Here is a 19,904-nt window from a genome sequence, read left to right on the forward strand (position 1 = left end):
GAAGCTCGAAGACGCGGACGGGAACTTAAAACCCTCCAGCCGAGAGCAGATCGAGCTCATCTGCTAAAGCTTCACGCTCGAGAGTTTCTGGGCAGGGGGCCCCAACGAGGAACTCGTTTCGTCACGCCGTTAGTTTCTCCCTCCGTGCCCCCCCCTCCCCGGCTCGGAGGAGATGGTAGAACCCACTTCCGGATTTCCACCCTCCCAGCCCCGCCTCCGGCCGCAGGAAATCTCGCGATGGAGGGAGGAGGCGGTGAGCCGGCGGGCGCGGCGGGCTGCCGGGGTGGCGGGGCCGGGACTTCACGTTGGGCTCCTGGCCGGGCGGGAGTGGGAGCCGCCGGCCGCAGTCCTGGCTGGGAGTCTGGCGTGCGGGGCGCGGGCCGCAGTGCGCGCGCTGGTACCCGCGTCTAGCTGCCCGGAGCTGTTCTGAGCGCCTTAGGGCGAGTGACCCCCGGCGTGTGCAGCACGATCTTCTGAGTTGAGCGGAGTGCCCCCGTGTGGGTGGGGATCCGCGTGGCCCCTTGCCAGCTGGGTCTCGGTGGGCAGTAGCCTCTTTGTGCCTCAGTTACCTTGCTTGCAAAAATAGCAATGGGAACCGTACTGTCTGCCTTGCACGGCTCCTGAAAGGATTCGGGGGGAGCAGTGCCGGGCCCTTAGCAAGCGAGTTCCGTGTAAGTGTTCGTTGAAGAAATCCTCATTGTGCACATCGTCCAGTAACTTGACCACCGTCAGACAGCTAGTAAGAAGCAAGATTGTGTAGCGCTAAGGGTCCCACTCCAAAGCCCCGCTTTGTGCTGCCTTGGCGATCTTCCCTGGCCATTCTATCTTCCTAATTACTCTGTTCCTCTAAATAGCTTCTGCCGCCTTTTCTTGAGAACACTGATCATGAGCTAATTCTTTACAGGCTTAGATTCGGCCACAAAAAAAAGTACAGGTGACCTTTGAACAACGTGGGCGTTCGGGGTGCTGGTGCTGTCTACACCTGTGCAGTCAGACCTGTGCAGTCAAAATCCACCTATAACTTTCGACTCCAGCCCAGCCCCCTCCTCCCCCCCCTCCCCGCCCAAATTTTACTGACAGCCTGTTGGTCAGAAGTCAACTTTTTTTTGTATGTTATATGCCGTGTTCTTATGATAAAATAACCTAGAGGCGAGGTGTTATTAAAATCATAAAAGAAAATGAATTTGCAGTACTCTATGAAAAAAAATCCACCTGTAAGTGGATTTGCGTAGCTCAAACCCGTGTTGTTGAAGGATCAAGTGTACTGATGCTCGGATCTTGGAAACATTATGCTAAGTGAAGGAAGCCATTCCTAAAAGACCACATACTGTATGAGTCCACTTCTGTGAAAGTCCAGAATAGGAACTCTAGGGACAGAAAGTCAGTTAGTGGTTGCTTAGGGCTAAGGTGTGAAAGGAAAGGTGGGGGGTGATAGGTAAGGCTTAAGGGTAATGAGAATGTTTTTAAAATTGACTGTGGTGATGGTGACATCTATCTATGAATATACTGAAAACCTTAGGATCATATATGTTAAATGGGCACATTGTGTGGCATATGAGTTACATCTCAATAAAGCTGTTAAAAACTATGGATCTCTTCCCAAGCATAGTATTGAGACTGACAATAGTAGCCAAGTTATCACTTACTGTCTCGTTTAGAGCACTCAGTGCTTTATCTGTATTATTTTTTTTAAGCGTTCCATCAATCCTGTGAGGATAGTATTATTTCTGAATTTTACAAGCGAAGAATCTGAGCCTTGGCAAAAACTTATCTAATGTTTCACACTAGTTAGGTTCTGTGACTCCAGAACTTTAGGACTCAAATCCTTTTAACAACTGTACTGTATAATTGGAATGCCCACAGGATAATTTTACAGAGGCATGGCAGATGGTGCTTTGACTTTTTAAAAAACAGTCAAATGCATGACTATTGCTATAGCATGTAAATTCCTCCATACGATGCTGATAAGTATAACAAAATGTATTTAAAACCTTTGCTTTCCATCAAACACCGTCACCTACCTAAACTTTACCTTTTATCTTATCTCCAGCACCAGCAGCGGACTTTTGTTGTTCTTGTTTCTGAGTTGGTTTTCCACTGTGTAACTAGATTTAAAAGTCACTTTAGAAGTGCCTGGGTGGCTCAGTCAGTGGAGTGTCCCACTCTTGATTTTGGCTCAGGTCATGATCACATGGCAGTGGGACCGAGCCCTGGGTTGTGTTCCTCGCTAAGCTTGGAGCCTGTTTGAGATGCTCTCTCGCTCTCTCTCGCGCTCTCTCTCTCTCTCTCCCTCCCCCCTTCTGCTTGTGGGTATGTGTGCTCTGTCTCTAAAGTAAAAAACAAAACAAAGCTCACTTTAGGGGACCTCAGGTGTCCGGAACAAAGCTCTACTGTGCGTGAGATGTTGGTGATTGGTCGGTTGCCCTGGAGCAGTGACTCACTGCAGTGGGCCAGCTTCTCGTGTGTCCTGTGTTCACACCTGTACCTCACAAAGTTGTAACAGATCACCACATTTCATGAGTGTGGTAGGCAGACCCCCCAAATACGTCCATGTCCTAATCCCTGGAACTGGTGAATATGTTACATGAGAGAATCTGCAGATGGGGTGAAGTTAGGACTTTGAGATGGGGAGATTCTGCTGGCTTGTCTGGATGCACCCACTGTCATCACAGGGTCCCTATAAAGAAAAGGGAGGGGTGCCTGGGTGGCTCATTAGGTTGAGCGCCTGATTCTTGATTTCAGCTCAGGTGGTGGACTCATGGTTGTGAGTTCGAGCCCCGTCTTGGGCTCTGTGCTGACGGTGTGGAGCCTGCTTGGGATTCTTTCTCCCTTTCTCCCTGCCCCTCTCCTACCCAAGCTTGCTCTCTCAAAATAAATAAACAGATTTAAAAATAAAGGGGGGAGGCAGGAGAGTCGGAAGGAGGTATCCTGATGGAAGCAGAGGTTGGGGTGACATGGGGCCACTGGCCCAGGAATGCAGGTGGCCTCTAGAAGCTGGAAAAGGCAAGCAAACCTATCCCACCATAGAGCCTCCAGAAGGAACCCAGTGCTTCCAACCCATTTCAGATAGCTGACCTCCAGACCTGTATGATAATGAGCATGTGTTGTTTTAACCCTCTAAGTTTGTGGTGGTTTCCTACTGCAGCCTTGGGAATGGAATCCCTTGGGTGCTTTGAATGGCTTACTGATTCCTGCAGCCATGAATAAGAACATCTTCGAATGACCAGAATCCGGTGTCCTCCCTCTTACTGTCTTCTGTTTCTTATGATTCCTGTGTTTCTGGCCTTGTCTTCTGTACTACACCGAGCTGCTTCAGGGCAGCCTTGCTCCCTGTAGGGTTCAGCATCTAGCCAACTGTGGATAAATAATAACAGCAACAGGCCCTGTTGTGCTGGGCAGTGTTCTAAGCGCGTCCACTAATTTCATCCGCGCGGTGACTCTAATCCCCGTGAGTCAGATGAGTGAACTGAGGTTCAGAGAGGCGAAGGATCGTACCGTTGGCAAGGTGCGGAGCCCAGGTCCTAACCTTGGGGTTGTGCTCTTGATGTGTCCTTCCCCCTCGATCAATTTCAAAATGAAATCAATTTCAGTCTCCAGAACTTGAGATCCTCCTGAGGATGTATTTTATTTTCTTAAAGTTTATTTACTTTGAGAGAGTGTGCACACATGGGAGGAGGGGCAGAGAGAGAGAGGGAGAGAGAGAATCCCGAACAGACACCATGCTCAGTGCAGAACCCGACACACTCATGAACTGTGAGATCACAACCTGAGCCAAAAGCAAGAGTTGGACGCTCAACCGACTGAGTCACCCAGGCACCCCAAGAGTGTATTTTAAAGGGTAAAAAGAGGAGGGTAGATCATTCATTTCTCTGTTTTCAGTGATTGGAGTTTGCTTTCTTTCATATTGGTGCATTGAAATGATTATTTTATCTTTTGTTCTTTTTGGGTCTTTTTAAAAAATCTTTTCATTATCATACTTATTTTTTTTTTAGTGGAACCTGACTTTGGTCTCTTGTTACTTGAAAATCGTATTACTGCACCTGGATTATAGATGCCTAACCCATTTTGATGTGGAATCTTTGCATCTTATTTAAAAGAAGGCAGTAATTAGACATTTTAATTCTTATTTGTGAGGCTTTGTTCTGAACCGTAAAAATACAGAGTTCATGGTTAACATCTGTATTAATGGATATATTGAATTCATAAAATGCTAGAGATGAACATATTGTTTTCTAAGGATGACTCAAAAAAATCATTATGTTGGAAGCAAAAGATTTTAGTTTTCTATTAAAGAATTTTCTGTAAAACACATTAGTTGATAGAATTTGGAACTCAGTGTGGAATCCTTCATTTGTAAGTTAGATTGTATTCAGCTAAGTTATTCTTTACACAGTACGAGTTTGTCAATAAGAACCACAGGGAAAAAAAAATACCTTGGATTTCAGATTTGGTGTGACGTATATATTTCCTGCTTGCTTTCCACCTAGGTACACCCCCAGAAATACTTGAAGAAAGTCAGTCAGGATGTAGTCTACCTACAGGTCTTGGAGCCAACGGTTTGAAGAAAAGCAGTTGGGGGTTCTTCCTTACTGGGATCGTTGGTGGGACCCTGGTGGCCGTGTATGCCGTGGCCACCCCGTTTCTAACACCGGCCCTCCGAAAAATTTGTTTGCCATTCGTACCCGCAACTACAAAGCAGATTGCCAACGTTGTGAAAATGTTGCATTGCAGAAGAGGATCCCTGGTCGACATTGGCAGTGGTGACGGACGTGTTGTGAGTTCCGCTAAGGCATTTTCAGGTTTCAAACCCAAAGTTTTAAAATTTCTGCTTCACGTTTCTTGTGAGGCTTATGCAAAGCCCCGTTAAATCTGACGGTAATTAAGTCGTCATGTATTTTGTGTGTGTTTAATGATCAAACCTTCCAGCATGATTTGGAATTTATTTTTCTCAGATTTAATTTTTCTGAAAGGAAAAAGTGCTCTGTAGATCCGCCAGGTAAAAAGGAGCAATTAATTGGTAATTATGAAATTGTCCAATAAAAAAACTTGGGTCAGTAGAGGTGGCATAATTAGAGGAAACATTGAGTCATAGAGTTTAATAGAGATGTTTGCTTCTGTATTTATTAATATTCTTACATGCATAATAATCTTAAGGGGTAATGTAGAGTTAAAATAGGAAAGAGCCAGCGCCGTTAACCCTCATTTATCCAAAGATCAGACTTTGAGTGAGCTCAGCATACTGACTCCAGTTGAGAACCTATAGATTCAGGGTCACTGACTGCCCGATGGGTGTCCGAGAGCACATTTCTTCATGGGCCTGGTGGCATCATCCTTAGGCCTCCATCCAACCATGAGCCAGAAAGTGAGGCTAGCAGTAGTCAAGGCCTGCGTTCTGGAAACATTTATGTGGGGACCAAAAGGGGCACAACACCTTTCACCACCCCTGCAGCATGGACCTTGTGATTTCATCATAGTGACTCGAATAGCCAGGAGGAGGTTAGGAAGTGACTTGTTTAAGAAATCAAGAGATGTATATATTTTATTTTAGAGAGCATGAGTGGGGGAGAGGGGCAAAAGGAGAGAGAGAGAACCTTTAAGTTTTGTTCTTAATGTTTTGTTTATTTTTGAGAGAAGAGAGAGGGATGGAGCGTGAGCAGGGGAGGGGCAGAGAGAGAGAGGGAGACACAGAATCGGAAGCAGACCCCAGGCTCTGAGCTGTCAACAGAGAATCCCACGTTGGGCTTGAACTCACGACCCCTGAGATCACGACCTGAGCCAAAGTCAGATGCTTAACCGACTGAGCCACCCAGGCGCCCTGGGAGAGAGAGAATCTTAAGCAGGTTCCACACTCAGCATGGAGCCTGATGGGCTCGATCCCATGACTGAGGGATCACGACCTGAGCCGAAATCAAGAGTAGGATGCTGAACTGACTGAGCCACCCAGGAGCCCTGCAAGATGTATATATTAACCAGGAGGAAGTTTTAAAATCCAGATATGAATGCTTTACACATCTGAATAGTATCTTTGTGGTTTCCTTTTCTTTTTCAAATTTTTTTTTTTAACATTTTATTTATTTTTGAGACAGAGAGAGAGAGACAGAGCATGAACGGGGGAGGGGCAGAGAGAGAGGGAGACACAGAATCGGAAGCAGGCTCCAGGCTCTGAGCCATCAGCCCAGAGCCCGACGCGGGGCTCGAACTCACGGACCGTGAGATCGTGACCTGGCTGAAGTCGGACGCTTAACCGACTGTGCCACCCAGGCGCCCCTGTGGTTTCCTTTTCTTAAGGGGGTGACATTGTAGTTAACTAGGGAAGTTACTGTAGGCGGACGGCTCCTTCAGGCAGGCTGCCTTGAAGAGTGGGCAAGACAAATGAGCAGAGGCCCCAGGCCCAGCCCACTGTCCTCACCTTACAGAGGCCGGTGGCATTCTGTGGTTGACTTTGTTCTGAATAATTCCGCTTCTCTTTTACCTGTTTTCAGTTTTGAGTGAGCAGTCTTTAAAGCCGAAGGAACTGTGTAAGTAATGGCAGGTTCTTCACGGACAGGATTTTGATTGCATATTACAACTAGTTCACAGAACATTCTCCCAGGCAGGTCCATCTTGCCCGCTGCTGTGCTGTCACTGATGGAGAGAGACACTGGGTTTTCAGCAACCGGTCAGGCCTCCCCAGGGGTCGGCCGATCCAGAAGTGCTTTATCCAAAGCAAACCTGACTGTTGCAATGCTCGTGGTGAAATCTTTGACAAGAACACAAAAACTGACTTTAAATCAGTTAGCGTTGTCTTGTCTACAAAGCTGTAGAACTTTAGAGTTCTGTCTTTAAGTGATATTTTGAACAAAAGAGGTGCCTTTTTTATCGGACGTTTTGATTATAGACCATAAATGGGAGGTATTCATATCATTTGACCACGTAAGTTGATGTTTTTCTTTTTTTTCAATTAAATTTTTAAAATTCCAGCACAGTTAACGTAGTGTTTTATTACTTTCAGGTGTACAATATATCAATTCAGCATTTCTGTATGTTACTCCGTGCTCATCATGATAAGTGTGCTCTTAATCCTCCGGTGTGCTCTTAAGCCCCCCACCCACCTCCCCTCCGGTAACCATCAGTTTGTTCTCTAGAGTTAGGAGTGTGTTTTTTTGTTTGTCTCTTTTTTTCATTTGTTTTGTTTCTTAAATTCTACATGTGAGTCAAATCATGAGTATTTGTCTTTCTCTCACTTACTTATTTTATTTATTAGCATCATACGCTTCCAGATCCATCCATGTCATTGCAAATGCAAGGTTTCATTCTTTTTTTATGACTAGGATTTCATTATGTACATATATATATATACATACACATATCTCTTCTTTATTCATTCATCTAGTGATGGACACCGGGCTGCTTCCATAATTTGGCTGTTGTAAATAACGTTGCAATAAACATAGGGGTGCATATATCCCTTTGAATTAGTGTTTTCATCTTTGGGTAGATACCCAGTAGTGGAATTACTGGATCATATGTATGGTCAATCTATTTTTAATTTTTTGAGGAATCTCCCATACTGTTTTCCACGGTGGCTGCGCCAGTTTGCAGTCTCACCAACAGTGCACGAGGGTTCCTTTTTCTCCACATCCTCGCCGACGTCAGTGTTTCTTATGTTTCGGGATTTTAGCCATTCTGACAGGTGTGAAGTGATATCTCACTGTAGGTTTGATTGCACTTCCCTGATGATGAGTGATGTTGAGCATCGTTTCATGTGTCTCTTTGGCCATCTGTATGTCTTCTTGGGAGAAGTGTCTGTTCGTATCTTCAGCCCATTTTTAATTGGAATGTTTCAGGTGTTTTGGTGTTGAGTATAGAAGTTCTTTATGTATTTTGGATACTGACCCCTTATCAAATATATCATTTGTAGATACCTTCTCCCATTCCATAAGTTGATGTTTTTCTTATCTTGAATAAACACTGACTTCTTTCTGCAGGTGATAGCAGCTGCAAAGGAGGGATTCACCGCTGTCGGTTATGAATTAAACCCATGGCTCGTTTGGTACTCCAGATACCGTGCTTGGCGAGAAGGGGTGCAGGACTCTGCCAAATTTTATATTTCAGATTTGTGGAAGGTATGTAAGGCAGAGAATGGTCCTAGGAAATGCCAACCAAAACTTTATAATTCATAATTAGTATGACTAAAAAACATAAAATGGGGACACCTGGGTGGCTCAGTTAAGTGTCTGACTTCGGCTCAGATCATGATCTCACGGCTTGTGAGTTCGAGCCCCATGTCAGACTGCTCAGACAGCTCAGAGCCTAGAGCCTGCTTCGGATTCTGTGTCTCCCTTTCTCGGCCCCTCCCCTGCTTGTGTTCTTTCTCTACTTCAAAAATAAACATTAAAAAAATGTAAAATGTATTAAAGGAAAAATAGTTAAAATACAAGTGTATGTTTCTGTATAATGAAACGTGAACACCTTTTAAATTGACAGGTTTACCTATCAACTCTTTTAGAGTAGAAGCTTAAGGTTTTAATCCTGATAGGTCATGTGAATTCCAAGAATTTGCTCAATTAAAAAATTTCTCATTTCTATTTATTACAAAATGATGAAATTTTTTTTTGACTTCATTTGGAAATCTTATAAATTGTAGACATTAATTTGTTAATGTTCTTGGTAAACGGTGGACTTTTCTGTGTGCGTGCTTGTGTGTGTGCAGGTGTGTTTTGCAAGAGGCAGAGATGAGTGCAAAAGAAAGAATCCACTATGTTCTCATGGTTCTTTCTGGTCTTCATAATGTATAAGAAACTTCCAAGTTTATTTGTACTCTAAAAAAACATACCCTGTAATTTTGCTTTAGGAAAGCTCCATAAAATGCTTTTTCTTAAATAAGAATTTCCCATTGTAATATTGTCATCAGTAGCTTATAAAAATTCATTGAGTTTTGCTTGCGTTGTTTTTTATACCATATATACGTAAATGATCTCTCTATGGAGTAAATAAGACTTTTATTGGGCAATAAGAATTTTGACTGGCAAAGCACTTTTCCCCCCAGTTTTTCGACTAAAGAGCATTTTATTTCAGTTTTTGGGTAGTATTTTCGAGAGGAGGCGGGGGACTAGAATTTTAAGGATGGCTCAGCACGAAAGGCAGGTGGTTCCCTGATCTCGCGAGTTCTCGCTGAGCTGGTTTGGTGTATGGTGGGGTAGCGTAGAGAGTGTGGACTGGGACATAGGTGGCCACCGGCCGGTCACTGGATGAGTCACTGGCAAGTCTGACAGATGACCCCTGGGGGGCCTGTGTGGAGTATCCCTGAAGATGGCAGGAGTGACTTATAGGGAGGTGTTTGGAAAACTGTAATGGGCTGAATTAAGAGACAGAAGCTCGAACTTGGGTTCTTCTCGTGAAATCTTAGAGGAAGCCACATCCCTTGTGAAAACCTGTTTGATGAAACGGATCCTTGTGTTTGGCCTTTTAAATTAACCTGTGCCTTGTTCCCCCTCTTCTTTAGGTTACTTTTTCGCAGTACACAAACGTGGTTGTTTTTGGTGTGCCTCAGATGGTGAGTACACGTCCTCCTGTCCCTGGTTGGTTGGCTCTAGGTCCCGTGTGGCCCCTCCAGGTCCACCACACCGTGTCCTTGGCCGCCTGCCCCCGCGCCCTTGGCGGCCTCCCAGGGATTCTGGGGGCACGTCGGATTTCAGTTCACTGGCTTGACAAAGTACTTCAGGGCCTTAAAACTTTAATCATAAAAGATTCAGTCATGTTAAAACTTTTGCTTCAGATAAAATTCTCAATGATCTCCCTAAGCCCTAAAAATTCCAATCTGGAAACTGCTTTATGAGCTCCCGGTGTCTAATGTAGTTGGAGATTTTCGCGGTTGCTCACTCACCATCCAGCTGAAGTCACTTGGGAGAGTTAATGGCATGTTCCCTTCGAATTGATCGTTCCTCCGATTTTGCAATGAGGCCGTTTTCGGGGCGGGTGAGCGCTGGCTAGTTTCAGTTGACCTCGGCTGACTGATTTGTATCGAACTTTGATTACGTACTTTCAGAAGTGAAAATACCGTGGCATCTGTGCTGAAAATGGTTCTAAATTTAGCCTTTGGAAAGATGACCAGGATGGGATGCTTTTATTGTAATTGTTGGTTTACAGACCATAGAAAGAAATCCCTTTTCATCTTTCAAGGTCTATAATTGTAGCCATAATAATCTTGGCAAAATTGGATGTTTGCTAAAATGCCACTATGCAACTGATATGTATGGTTTTTAATTTAAAAAAAAAAAGGATATTTACTTTTTGGTTGTTTTGTTTTCTTATTCACACTTTAATTTTGGTCGAAGGTGGTTTAGTGCTTGAGAAATTTATTCTTACTATCAGGATGTTGGGTACAATGCCACATTTATTTTTAAGTTGATTTAGAAGTGCTTTTGTTACATATTTTTGAAAGGAACAGGATTCTATATGTTTGGAAATCTCAGTAAGCCTAAATTTAAGATGAAACTGGGGTGTTTACACTTTTGTTATAGAAATCAAAAGAGGGGGGCGCCTGGGTGGCTCAGTTGGTTGAACGTCCAACTCTTGGTTTCGGCTCAGGTCAGGATCCCGGGGTCATGGGTTTGAGCCCTGTATTGGGCTCTGTGCTGCCAGTGTGGGGCCTGCTTGGGATTCTCTCTCTCTCTCTCTCTCTCTCTCTCTCTCTCTCTCTCTCAATCTCTCTGTCTGTCTCTCTCTCTCTCTCTGTCTGTCTCTCTGTCTCTGTCTTTGTCTTCCTCTCTCTGTCTCCCTCTCTGCCCCTCTCGTGCTCTTTCTCTCTCTCCCTTCCCCTCTCTCTCTCTCTCTCTCTCTCCCAAAATAAATAAACTTAAAAAAGGAAATTAAAAGGGGCATGAGTTTAAGTCGTTTAAGAAACTGGGACCATAGGGGCGCCTGGGTGGCGCAGTCGGTTAGGCGTCCGACTTCAGCCAGGTCACGATCTCGCGGTCCGTGAGTTCGAGCCCCGCGTCAGGCTCTGGGCTGATGGCTCAGAGCCTGGAGCCTGCTTCCGATTCTGTGTCTCCCTCTCTCTCTGCCCCTCCCCTGTTCATGCTCTGTCTCTCTCTGTCCCCAAAAAATAAATAAACGTTGAAAAAAAAAAATTATAAAAAAAAAAAAAAAAAGAAACTGGGACCATAGCATTGCTATGGAACTTGATGGTTATTTACTACTTATGAAGTTTGGGCATTCCTTTGGATTAATTAGCATCTTGGAGCAAATAGATTTCATTTGAATTCCATGCTTTATGAAAATAGAAAATTAATAGTTATTGAGATTTCCATGCCATTCTGAGAGGCTGGCCGATCCTGGCCTGAGTTGTGGGCTCGTGAGGCCCCAGTGGGGGGCAGCAGTGGCCTTTGGTGGGCACGTCACCCCGTAACCTGTGGGCTCCAACTCCTTGTGCGTCTTACCATGTTTGAGTATGGTCGGTTTTTGGAGCTGTTCACCTAGCAGAAATAAGAGTCCTCTATTTGGTTTTTTTTTGATGAATGTTTTTGCAATTGTTGTCCATTTTTCTGTACGCAGAGAAACCTTAAGTAAGGAACTTGTGACATTTCAGTGTTCCCAAGAAAAAGTGGGGCAGCTGAAGTACACAAAGCATCCATGTTCCCTGGAATGAGCGAGAGGGGTTCAGCCAGCATGCAGTTTTCCATGCAGGTGTATTGTTCACGGGACCCACAGGGGATCGTTCATGCATGCAAGGCCCTGCTCGTAACCCTCATTGAGCTTCACCTACGTGGAGCAGGGGAGGGGAGGGACGGTGCTGGCTAGGGATTCAGGAGGCCAGCTCTGCTCTCCGGAGTCATGGGAGCCCCGATCGGGTCGTCTTTAGTGAAATGCACTTCCCTTGTCTGAGCACTGGTCGGCAGTCCAGTCATGGCATCGTGGCTCAGCAAAGCCAGCGGAGCATGAATGTTCCTGTGGCAGCTGAGGCCCACACAGGCCCGGAGAGAGCTAGGGGAGTACGTAGGGAACGTGAGAGGTGGAAACCTGGTGTTCCAGAACTCGTCCACCCCGCTTCTCATACCGCACTGACTGTTGAGCTTTTGTGGCTCAAAACTCATTTCAGCAGGTGTGTCTGTAACCCCCCCAGGAGTGAGGAATCTCGTCCAGATCTGGTAAATCCAGTGCTAGCATGGTAAATACCCACGTGTAACTTGAGCTTATGTTCTTTTCAAAATGTGAGAAGATCAGTCCTGCCCTGTTTAAAACGCGCCCAGGACGTCTTGCTGCTTTAAAGCAGTGAAGATAAGGCCTGAATGCTCCACGTGGCCTGAGGCCTGGCGTGGAGTGGCCCCTGCTTCCTTCAGCTCTGTGCTTGCCAGCCCCCTGCCCTTCTCCCGGCCCCTGGACTCCACTGTGTGAGCCGTATTCTTCCCTCTGACCTAAGTCCCCCCCAGCTCTGGGCCTAGTTGGCGAGCTGCTGACCACTCACAGGTCGGGTGTCCTTTCCTTCAGGAAGTCATCCCTGATTGCCCAACGAGACAGACTCCAGTGCCCCTGTTTTCCATCTGCACAGTGCCTGTTGCCTCTCCGTAGTGAGATTGTATTTACTCACATGATGGCTTCGGCAGGTTTGCCGTGTGGACCGCACTGTGAGCTCAAGAGTGAGGGCCGGCCTGTCTTTGCTCCCAGACCCCCAGCGCAGCGGCACCAGCGCAAAGTAATGACTCAAATACTCATTAAATGAATGAACGAGTATGGTAGAAACATATCCGTTAATGACACTTCCTAGTGGGCTGTTAAATTTCATAACTTTCAAAGACTGACTAATTTAATTTTAGTTACAGATCCTGTTGTGAATTGATGAACGAAAATGTTATCGTGTTCTGATAAAGATAAATGATTCACAACGGAATCCTTTATCCTTCGTCCATCCATTCAACAATTATTTATTCGGTGCCCCTAAGTGCCAGGTTCTGTTCTAATCACTTGGGTACTTTAGTGCATGAGAAACATCCTTGCCCCGAGGTGCCTATACACTAGTGAGGAGAGCAGCTCTTACCTGGGGGTACCTATGTAAGATGTGTCGTTCAGTAGCAGGAGGTAAGTGCCGTGGGGCAGACGAAAGCAGGAGAGGGAGGGGAGGAGACAGTGCCCCTGAAGAGGATGTGTGGAGGTAAGGGGGAACGTGCCAGGCAGAGCCATTGTGGAGGCGCCCAGGGGTGTGTGCCTGTGGGGTTCCAGCAGCAGCAGGTGGGGGGGGTGGCAGGAGCAGGGAGAGGTGACGTCAGAGGGGAAATGGGGGCCGTGCTGTTGGAATGCAGACGCCGTGGTGGGTTTGGGCAGAGGAGCAGAGGACCTGCCTGGGTTACAGAGGATCTCAGGCTGCTGTGTGGACGCCGAGTGCGGGTGGAAGCTGGGAGACGGGTTCTGAGCTCTTGCAGGCATCCAGACGGTAGGTGTGCTAGGCTCTTGTCCGGGCAGAAGCAGTCAAGTTCCAGAGGCATCGTGGGGATGCCAACAGGATGAGCCGGCACATCCGGTGTGGGGTGTGCGAGAAAGAGGGACCAAGGGCACCTCGAGGGCTTTGGCCGGACTAACTGAAAGTTTGCAGTTGTGACTGAGCTGGGAAAGGTGCAGCCTGTGTGGACCCAGAAGGAGGGCCGGGGGTTCCTCAGGCAGGTGAAGCCCGAGATGTGTGTGGAGGTGTGAGGTTGGCAGTGGTGGGTGGAGGGGGTCTGTGACTCAGGAAGGGGAGGGGGCTGGAGATTGTGCATCAGTCCCCGAGGGAGCTGAAGCCCGGGAGTGGCCGAGGTCACCCGGGAGGAGGCAGAGCGGGTCAGGTCCGGAGTTCTGGCCTCTGACAAATGAGGGCACCCAGCCAAGGACCCGAGAGGAGGCGTTGGGTAGGAGGAAAGCCCTGGGGGGGGGGGTGGCGGTTACCCTAGGAGCCCGGTGAAGCCAGTGTTTTGGGGAGGAGGGAGACGTCAAGGGGCTCAAGAGCTGCTCACGGGTATGGCTAAGTTGTCCTATGTCTTAGAGCTCGTTTCAACTTAGGCTTAAAGTTTTGAAGATGTAATTAGAATATGACGAGTTCGTGTCACTTTGAGACCTATAATTGTATGAATAATTTTGAATTCCATTAGACAGACATGACACATCACTGCCTCTCTTTGTGCGTGATATCAAGACCCGGGCTCATTGCATATTTATGTGTAATTTAGCCAGTTAATTTCTTGTGATTGAAATAGCTCCTTTCATTTGTGGGTTTATCTTGACTTAGCATATGACAGTCATTGGGAAATAAAGGAAACCGTAAAATAGAAAAGAATCATGGTAACATGAATAAGTTTACAATTATTCTTTTTATGAATAAAATTACCATAAGAAATCTCTGATACTTTGGAAACATACATATTGTCTCATTCTTCGCCTATTTAATGTTTCCCTCAGGAACAAAACTTTTCTTTCTTTCTTTCTTTCTTTCTTTCTTTCTTTCTTTAAAGAAATCTTTCACTGGCTGTTAAAAGAGTAGAAATATCCCATCCTTAATGGAATTTACTTTTGGTTATATTGGTATTAATTGTAATGAAGAATTAGAATTTTGGCTCTCTGTAGCCTTAGGCCATGTAGAGGACTTTCCCCAAGCCGCTTTTTAAAGATATAGATCAGGAGTAAAGTTTTTATAGAAGCGCTGTCGATTTGTTTGTAGTTTTAAAGGGATTCGTTTTGCTCAGGTCTTGGTTTTGAGATAGCATTTCCCATTTAGAGGAACCAGGAATGTTTGAGAGGTGGTTGATTGATCTGAGGGCTGAGTTGGGGATCAATAACAAAAGCCTGGGGTGTTTTGTTGATCCCAAGTCTAAGGAAGTGTTCAGAATATTTGTTGGGGGCACATCCAAAGGAGAGAGAAGCCAATTTGAGGAGGCTCCTGGTGGCCAGACGGGGGCAGTCTGAGCATCAGAAGAAACAAGGGTGATAGTGGATTACAACCCATTGAACGAGATAGGAATCTAGGAGCTGTTACTTATGGCAATAGGTAGATAGGTAGAAAAGAAGGGAGAGTTCTTCCTTACGGTAGAATGCTGACTGTCAGCCTGGAAGGAATGACGGAATTAGCAAATGGCCACTCTGCAACCGTATAGGGAAAACTGACTCAGGCGGGTCATCAAGAATGCTGCATCTCGTGAGGGACAGTTCGATGAGCGGCAGGATATTTACATCGTCTCAAGCTAAGTCTGACAAGTTAGTCATTATGAAGGAAAATTAGTAACCCCACTATGGAGATGCCAGGTGGTGACCATCAGTCTCAAAGCAGAAAGTCCTCACGGGTGCCTGACTGTGGGGCCCTGAGAAGCTCACCGCCCCTCTTGTGGGGCATCGCCAAAGATGCACGTGCTGAGTCGTCACGAGCACGCGTCAGATGATCCAGGGTGCGGGCCACTGGGGAAATAACTGGCCTGTATTCCTAAAGCTGTCATGAGACAAAGGAAGGTCATGGAACTGCTCCAGATTGAAGTAGACTGAGGAAACATTCTAGCTGAATGCAATATGACATCGTAAGGAGAAACATCATAAAGGACGTTATTGGGACTTTAGGCAAAATTGGAATGCGATTGGAATTATTATTATTGGAATACAATCTTCAATATCCTGAATTTGATAACTGAGGTGGGCTTATGTCTTAGGAAGCACTGAGGCATCAAGGAACAAAGGGGCATGTGTGTGCAACCTATTCCCAAATGGTTTAGGAAAAATATTCATAGAGGAATAGGGCAGATTGGAGAGAACAAATATGACAGAGTATTAAGAATTGGTGAAGCCGGGTAAAGAAGTACGGAGTCCTTTGTTTTCTTCTTGCAACTGTTCTCTAAATTTGAAATGACTTCAGAATAATGAATGAAGAAAGTGGAAAAAATACTTCTAGGAGGTAAAGCTGGTAGGATCTGAAGATAAATTTTTAAGCAATTGTTAATTTGCCATTGTGATTACGATGACAGTGTTTTCAGCAGGTAGATTGGTAATAAAAGAATACAAAAATGATAAAAGGATTTTACTTTTTAGAAGATATGTTGATTGTCAACAAATTATCAGTGTATTATCGATACATTTTTGAAGAATTATGAAATATTTCATTATATTTCAAGTTGGTAGAGTCTGTTTTTTCATGGTCTAATTTAATAATACCGTATCTCACTGAATCTAGATGCTGTCAATTTTAAGATGCCCCATTGCTGTTGAGAAAGAAAAAAATACTGCCAATTGTAAATCTAAGATTATGTCCATTGTAAGGTGTATCCTGATTTCAGAGATGTTAAAATGTGTGGGAAAATGTGTGAAATAGTTGAGACAGGGTGGATTGAGATGCTAGGTGGGAAAATAAAGCTGCTTCTCATTTTAATGACTGCCACATCATGGTTTTAGTTAGAAAATGGGAAATCTGTCATCTCTGCTAAAAATGGCTTATTTTATGATTGATAGAAGATGTTCTTGTAACCGTTGCTAATGTGACTTTCGTGATTTAATGGATCGTTTGATAATGTGTTTATGCCCCGGAGTGATCTTTTCTACAGCTACTAATTCCTGCACAGGTATTTTCAGGCCCTCAAATCCAAACGAGCATTTGGGAGTCTCTTCCTCCGACTCCCTGCTTACTGAAATAATGACTGTCGTTCTGCACAGATGCCACAGTTGGAGGAGAAACTCGAGCTTGAACTGAAGGATGACGCCAGAGTCATTGCTTGCCGGTTCCCTTTCCCTCGCTGGACCCCAGACCACGTCACCGGGGAGGGGGTAGACACCGTGTGGGCCTACGACCTGAGCACGCTGCGAGGCAGGAGGCCCTGAAGACGTTTCCAGCTGGTCATTCGAGTGTAGACTTTATGGAGAGTGGTTTCCCAAGTGATGGTGGTCTTCGGTTTCATAGAGATCTACAGCTGTGTCGTCAGCAAAGAGTCTGTTTTTCTTCTCTATGGAATGAAAATCTATTACTTTCCTTAACTTTTGGAAAACAAACAGAAGTTAAGAACAGCAGGTAGATTTAAAGTCCCTTTTTGTGGCATATTCAAAAAAGTGGTCTTCTTTCCCACGCGCTCTGATGTATGAAAATATGACCAAGGGATGGTCAACGTTGATGGGCGGGAGAGATGTGAACAGCTCTTCACGCTACAAAAAGTATGATTTAATGCCAGAGATGAACAGAAACACTTTTTAAAGAGGCTGTGCAGTAGGAAATGTTTGCAGTTTCATCTAACTTTATTCATACTTAAGATTTGTCTTTCTTTTTTTCTGTACTTCATGGCAACGTTTTCTAAAGGACTCAGGCGCTCCTATTTTATAACATTGATTAGGAATAATTTGTTGTGAGGCCAGCGCTCTACTGTATTTTCTTGGATCTGAGGTGTCTATACGTGTGCGTGTAAACGTGTGGATAGACACACACATTTGGCCGTTTCTGAAGTTGTGACGTACCTTCCGGCTGATGGTGTTTTGTGTCTACGATCGGCAGCACTGCACATCACGACGTAGCTGTAGCCACCACGGATGGTATGTCAGATGTGATGCGAGGTGCTCAGAGGAGATGCAGGACATTCTGGAGTTATAGGTAATAACATAAGCCGTCATGAGCTTGGGCTCAGCCAGACCTGGAATCACATCCCTGCTCGGCGACCAGCCTTGCACCAGTGGCTTGATCTCCTGGAGCCTCGCTTTCCCGAGTGTCCCCAGCCTCTGTTGGGATAATGATACACCGAACAGGGGACTCTTTTTTTGTAAAACTCATGACGCGAAGTCTTTGGTCTTATCATTTTAGATACTAAAGAAGTCACAGATTATTTCTGCTAGTCGCATCTTTATTTTATGAAAGTAGCCATTCATTTAATATTCTCGTTTAGGAGAAGAGACCTGACTGATTTAGATAAAGACAAGTTACGGAAAACCTTTGAATGTGAATAGATAGGCTTCATGTATCTGAAACGTTAATCTATTAAATGGTGGCTCTAATAATCCCTGTGTATCACAGAAAAGGATTGCGCTCCCGATCGTACACCTGTAACCTAAATACCAAACTGTGTCTTCATGGAGGTTTGATAAAATGAGATGGTTTGTATTTTTTTTTTTTTTCAACGTTTATTTATTTTTGGGACAGAGAGAGACAGAGCATGAACGGGGGAGGGGCAGAGAGAGAGGGAGACACAGAATCAGAAGCAGGCTCCAGGCTCTGAGCCATCAGCCCAGAGCCCGACGCGGGGCTCGAACCCACGGACCGCGAGATCGTGACCTGGCTGAAGTCGGACGCTTAACCGACTGCGCCACCCAGGCGCCCCAGATGGTTTGTATTTTTAACTAAACTCACGAAAATACGATCAGCTTGAGAATTTTCATTTAAATGAAAAGCAACTGGGGACCCGTTCATTCATTCGGCGAATGCTTCTTGTCTGCTGTGTAATAGGCCTGTCCGATTCAATGGTGAGTAGACATGAAGGACCCCTAATCTTATGGAAACGTGTATTCCGGAAGAGAGAGACAAATACGGGCGTGAATGTAAGTGTGTGTGTGAAGCTCTCTGAAAGAAGTAAACAGTGTGACAGTCATGGGCACTTGTCAGATTTTTGGCTGCCACTGTCCATCCCTTCCCAGTAGCCCCCGATTTCTTTCCGAAGAGCGAACTCCCTACGACGGTGTGTAGTTTGGTGTCTGTCCCTGCCTGTCACCCCAGCCAGCTCTGTAAGTGGGCGAGGCACGCCTGGAGAGGGACCCATCGTGGCTCCTGGCCAGGCAGGTGTGACGGGCAGAGGTAGGGTTTTGTGGAACCTTGGGTGTGTTCAGTAATCTTCTAGACGTGCTCCTGGCAGACTTGTGGAGGCATCAGGCTGTCTGCAAAGGCAAATATAACTTGCCTTTTTGAGGTTTCTGGTTTAGCTTCCCAAAGATTAAATGGTCCCTGGTGTTGCAACCTCAGAATAAAATGGACCATTTCACGGAAGTGTTGGCATTCATGGAGTTTGTAAGCTCTCTAATGGATTGATTGATTTTTAAAAAATATTTATTCTTTTTTTGAGAGAGAGAGAGCAAGCGAGCACACAAGCAGGGGAGGGGCGAAGAGAGGGAGACAGAGAATTGGCAGCGGGCTCCAAGCTGTCAGCACAGAGCCCGACGCGGGACTTGAATTCCCGAACCACAAGATCATGACCTGAGCTGAAGTCTGACGCTTAACAGACTGAGCCACCCAGGCGCCCCTAATGGATTTTTTAAAATTTTGCATTTGAATAACCTGGAAGTGAGCTATAAGAATTTTCTTACAGGGGTTATTGTGGCTTCTCTGACTGGCTGGTTTGAGTTTTTATTGGTTCCCGGATTCAGGGTCTGAAATTTGCGCACAACACAAGGCAGGGAGCGAGACCTGTTACGTTTGATGTCGAAAGTAGGATTCACAGACGCCTGACCGATTGAAATCAGGGATGAGTGCTAGCTTGAGAAAATTTAAGGTTAAAACGACAACAACCAAACAAGAATAGAAATAGAGCTTAGGGGTGACGTAGCCTAACGAGCCATTGTGACCAGACCTGGAGGTTCCATTGACACACGGTCAGGGCCTTGAGCCCATTCCCGCCTGAGTGCATCTTTCTCCCAAAGCATGGCCCCAGGGCTACAACCCTTGCCTTTCCCAGCCCTGCCAGATGGGCTTCGCCAGACCCTCAGCCAGTTCCGGCGTTCAGACCCCCTGAAATGAGCTTTGCTCCGCCAAGAGTATGGGAAACCGAGTTTGAAAGACCGAGACCCTTCTAGATGCACCGTGTCCACCGTTGCTGAGAGATGGTGTACACCATGACAGGTTACAGCCAGACAGAAAGAACGAAGGTCCTGACATTTAAACCACGCGGCAGGATGCTATGCCTCTGCCAGAGTACTTTCCCTGATGGCCAAAGGCGTAAAAGAAATAGCTGTTCTCA

At 45.6% G+C, this 19,904-nt stretch overlaps 1 protein-coding gene across 1 annotated transcript; it reads left to right on the forward strand.

Annotated features, from left to right (window-relative positions):
• Positions 1–7: 7 nt before the first annotated feature.
• ATPSCKMT (ATP synthase c subunit lysine N-methyltransferase) lies at positions 8–18,067 on the forward strand. The gene is made up of 5 exons (XM_047094131.1): positions 8–253; positions 4,488–4,774; positions 7,968–8,105; positions 9,485–9,535; positions 16,636–18,067. The coding sequence occupies exons 1-5, from the start codon at positions 238–240 to the stop codon at positions 16,798–16,800; spliced, it is 657 nt and encodes a 218-aa protein (XP_046950087.1). The 5' UTR covers positions 8–237; the 3' UTR covers positions 16,801–18,067.
• The last annotated feature ends 1,837 nt before the right edge of the window (positions 18,068–19,904 follow it).

Source organism: Lynx rufus, unplaced genomic scaffold, assembly GCF_022079265.1.
Source record: "Lynx rufus isolate CCGP_SWC_20201006 ecotype Redwood Valley unplaced genomic scaffold, mLynRuf1.p SCAF_1, whole genome shotgun sequence".
Taxonomy (NCBI): domain Eukaryota; kingdom Metazoa; phylum Chordata; class Mammalia; order Carnivora; family Felidae; genus Lynx; species Lynx rufus.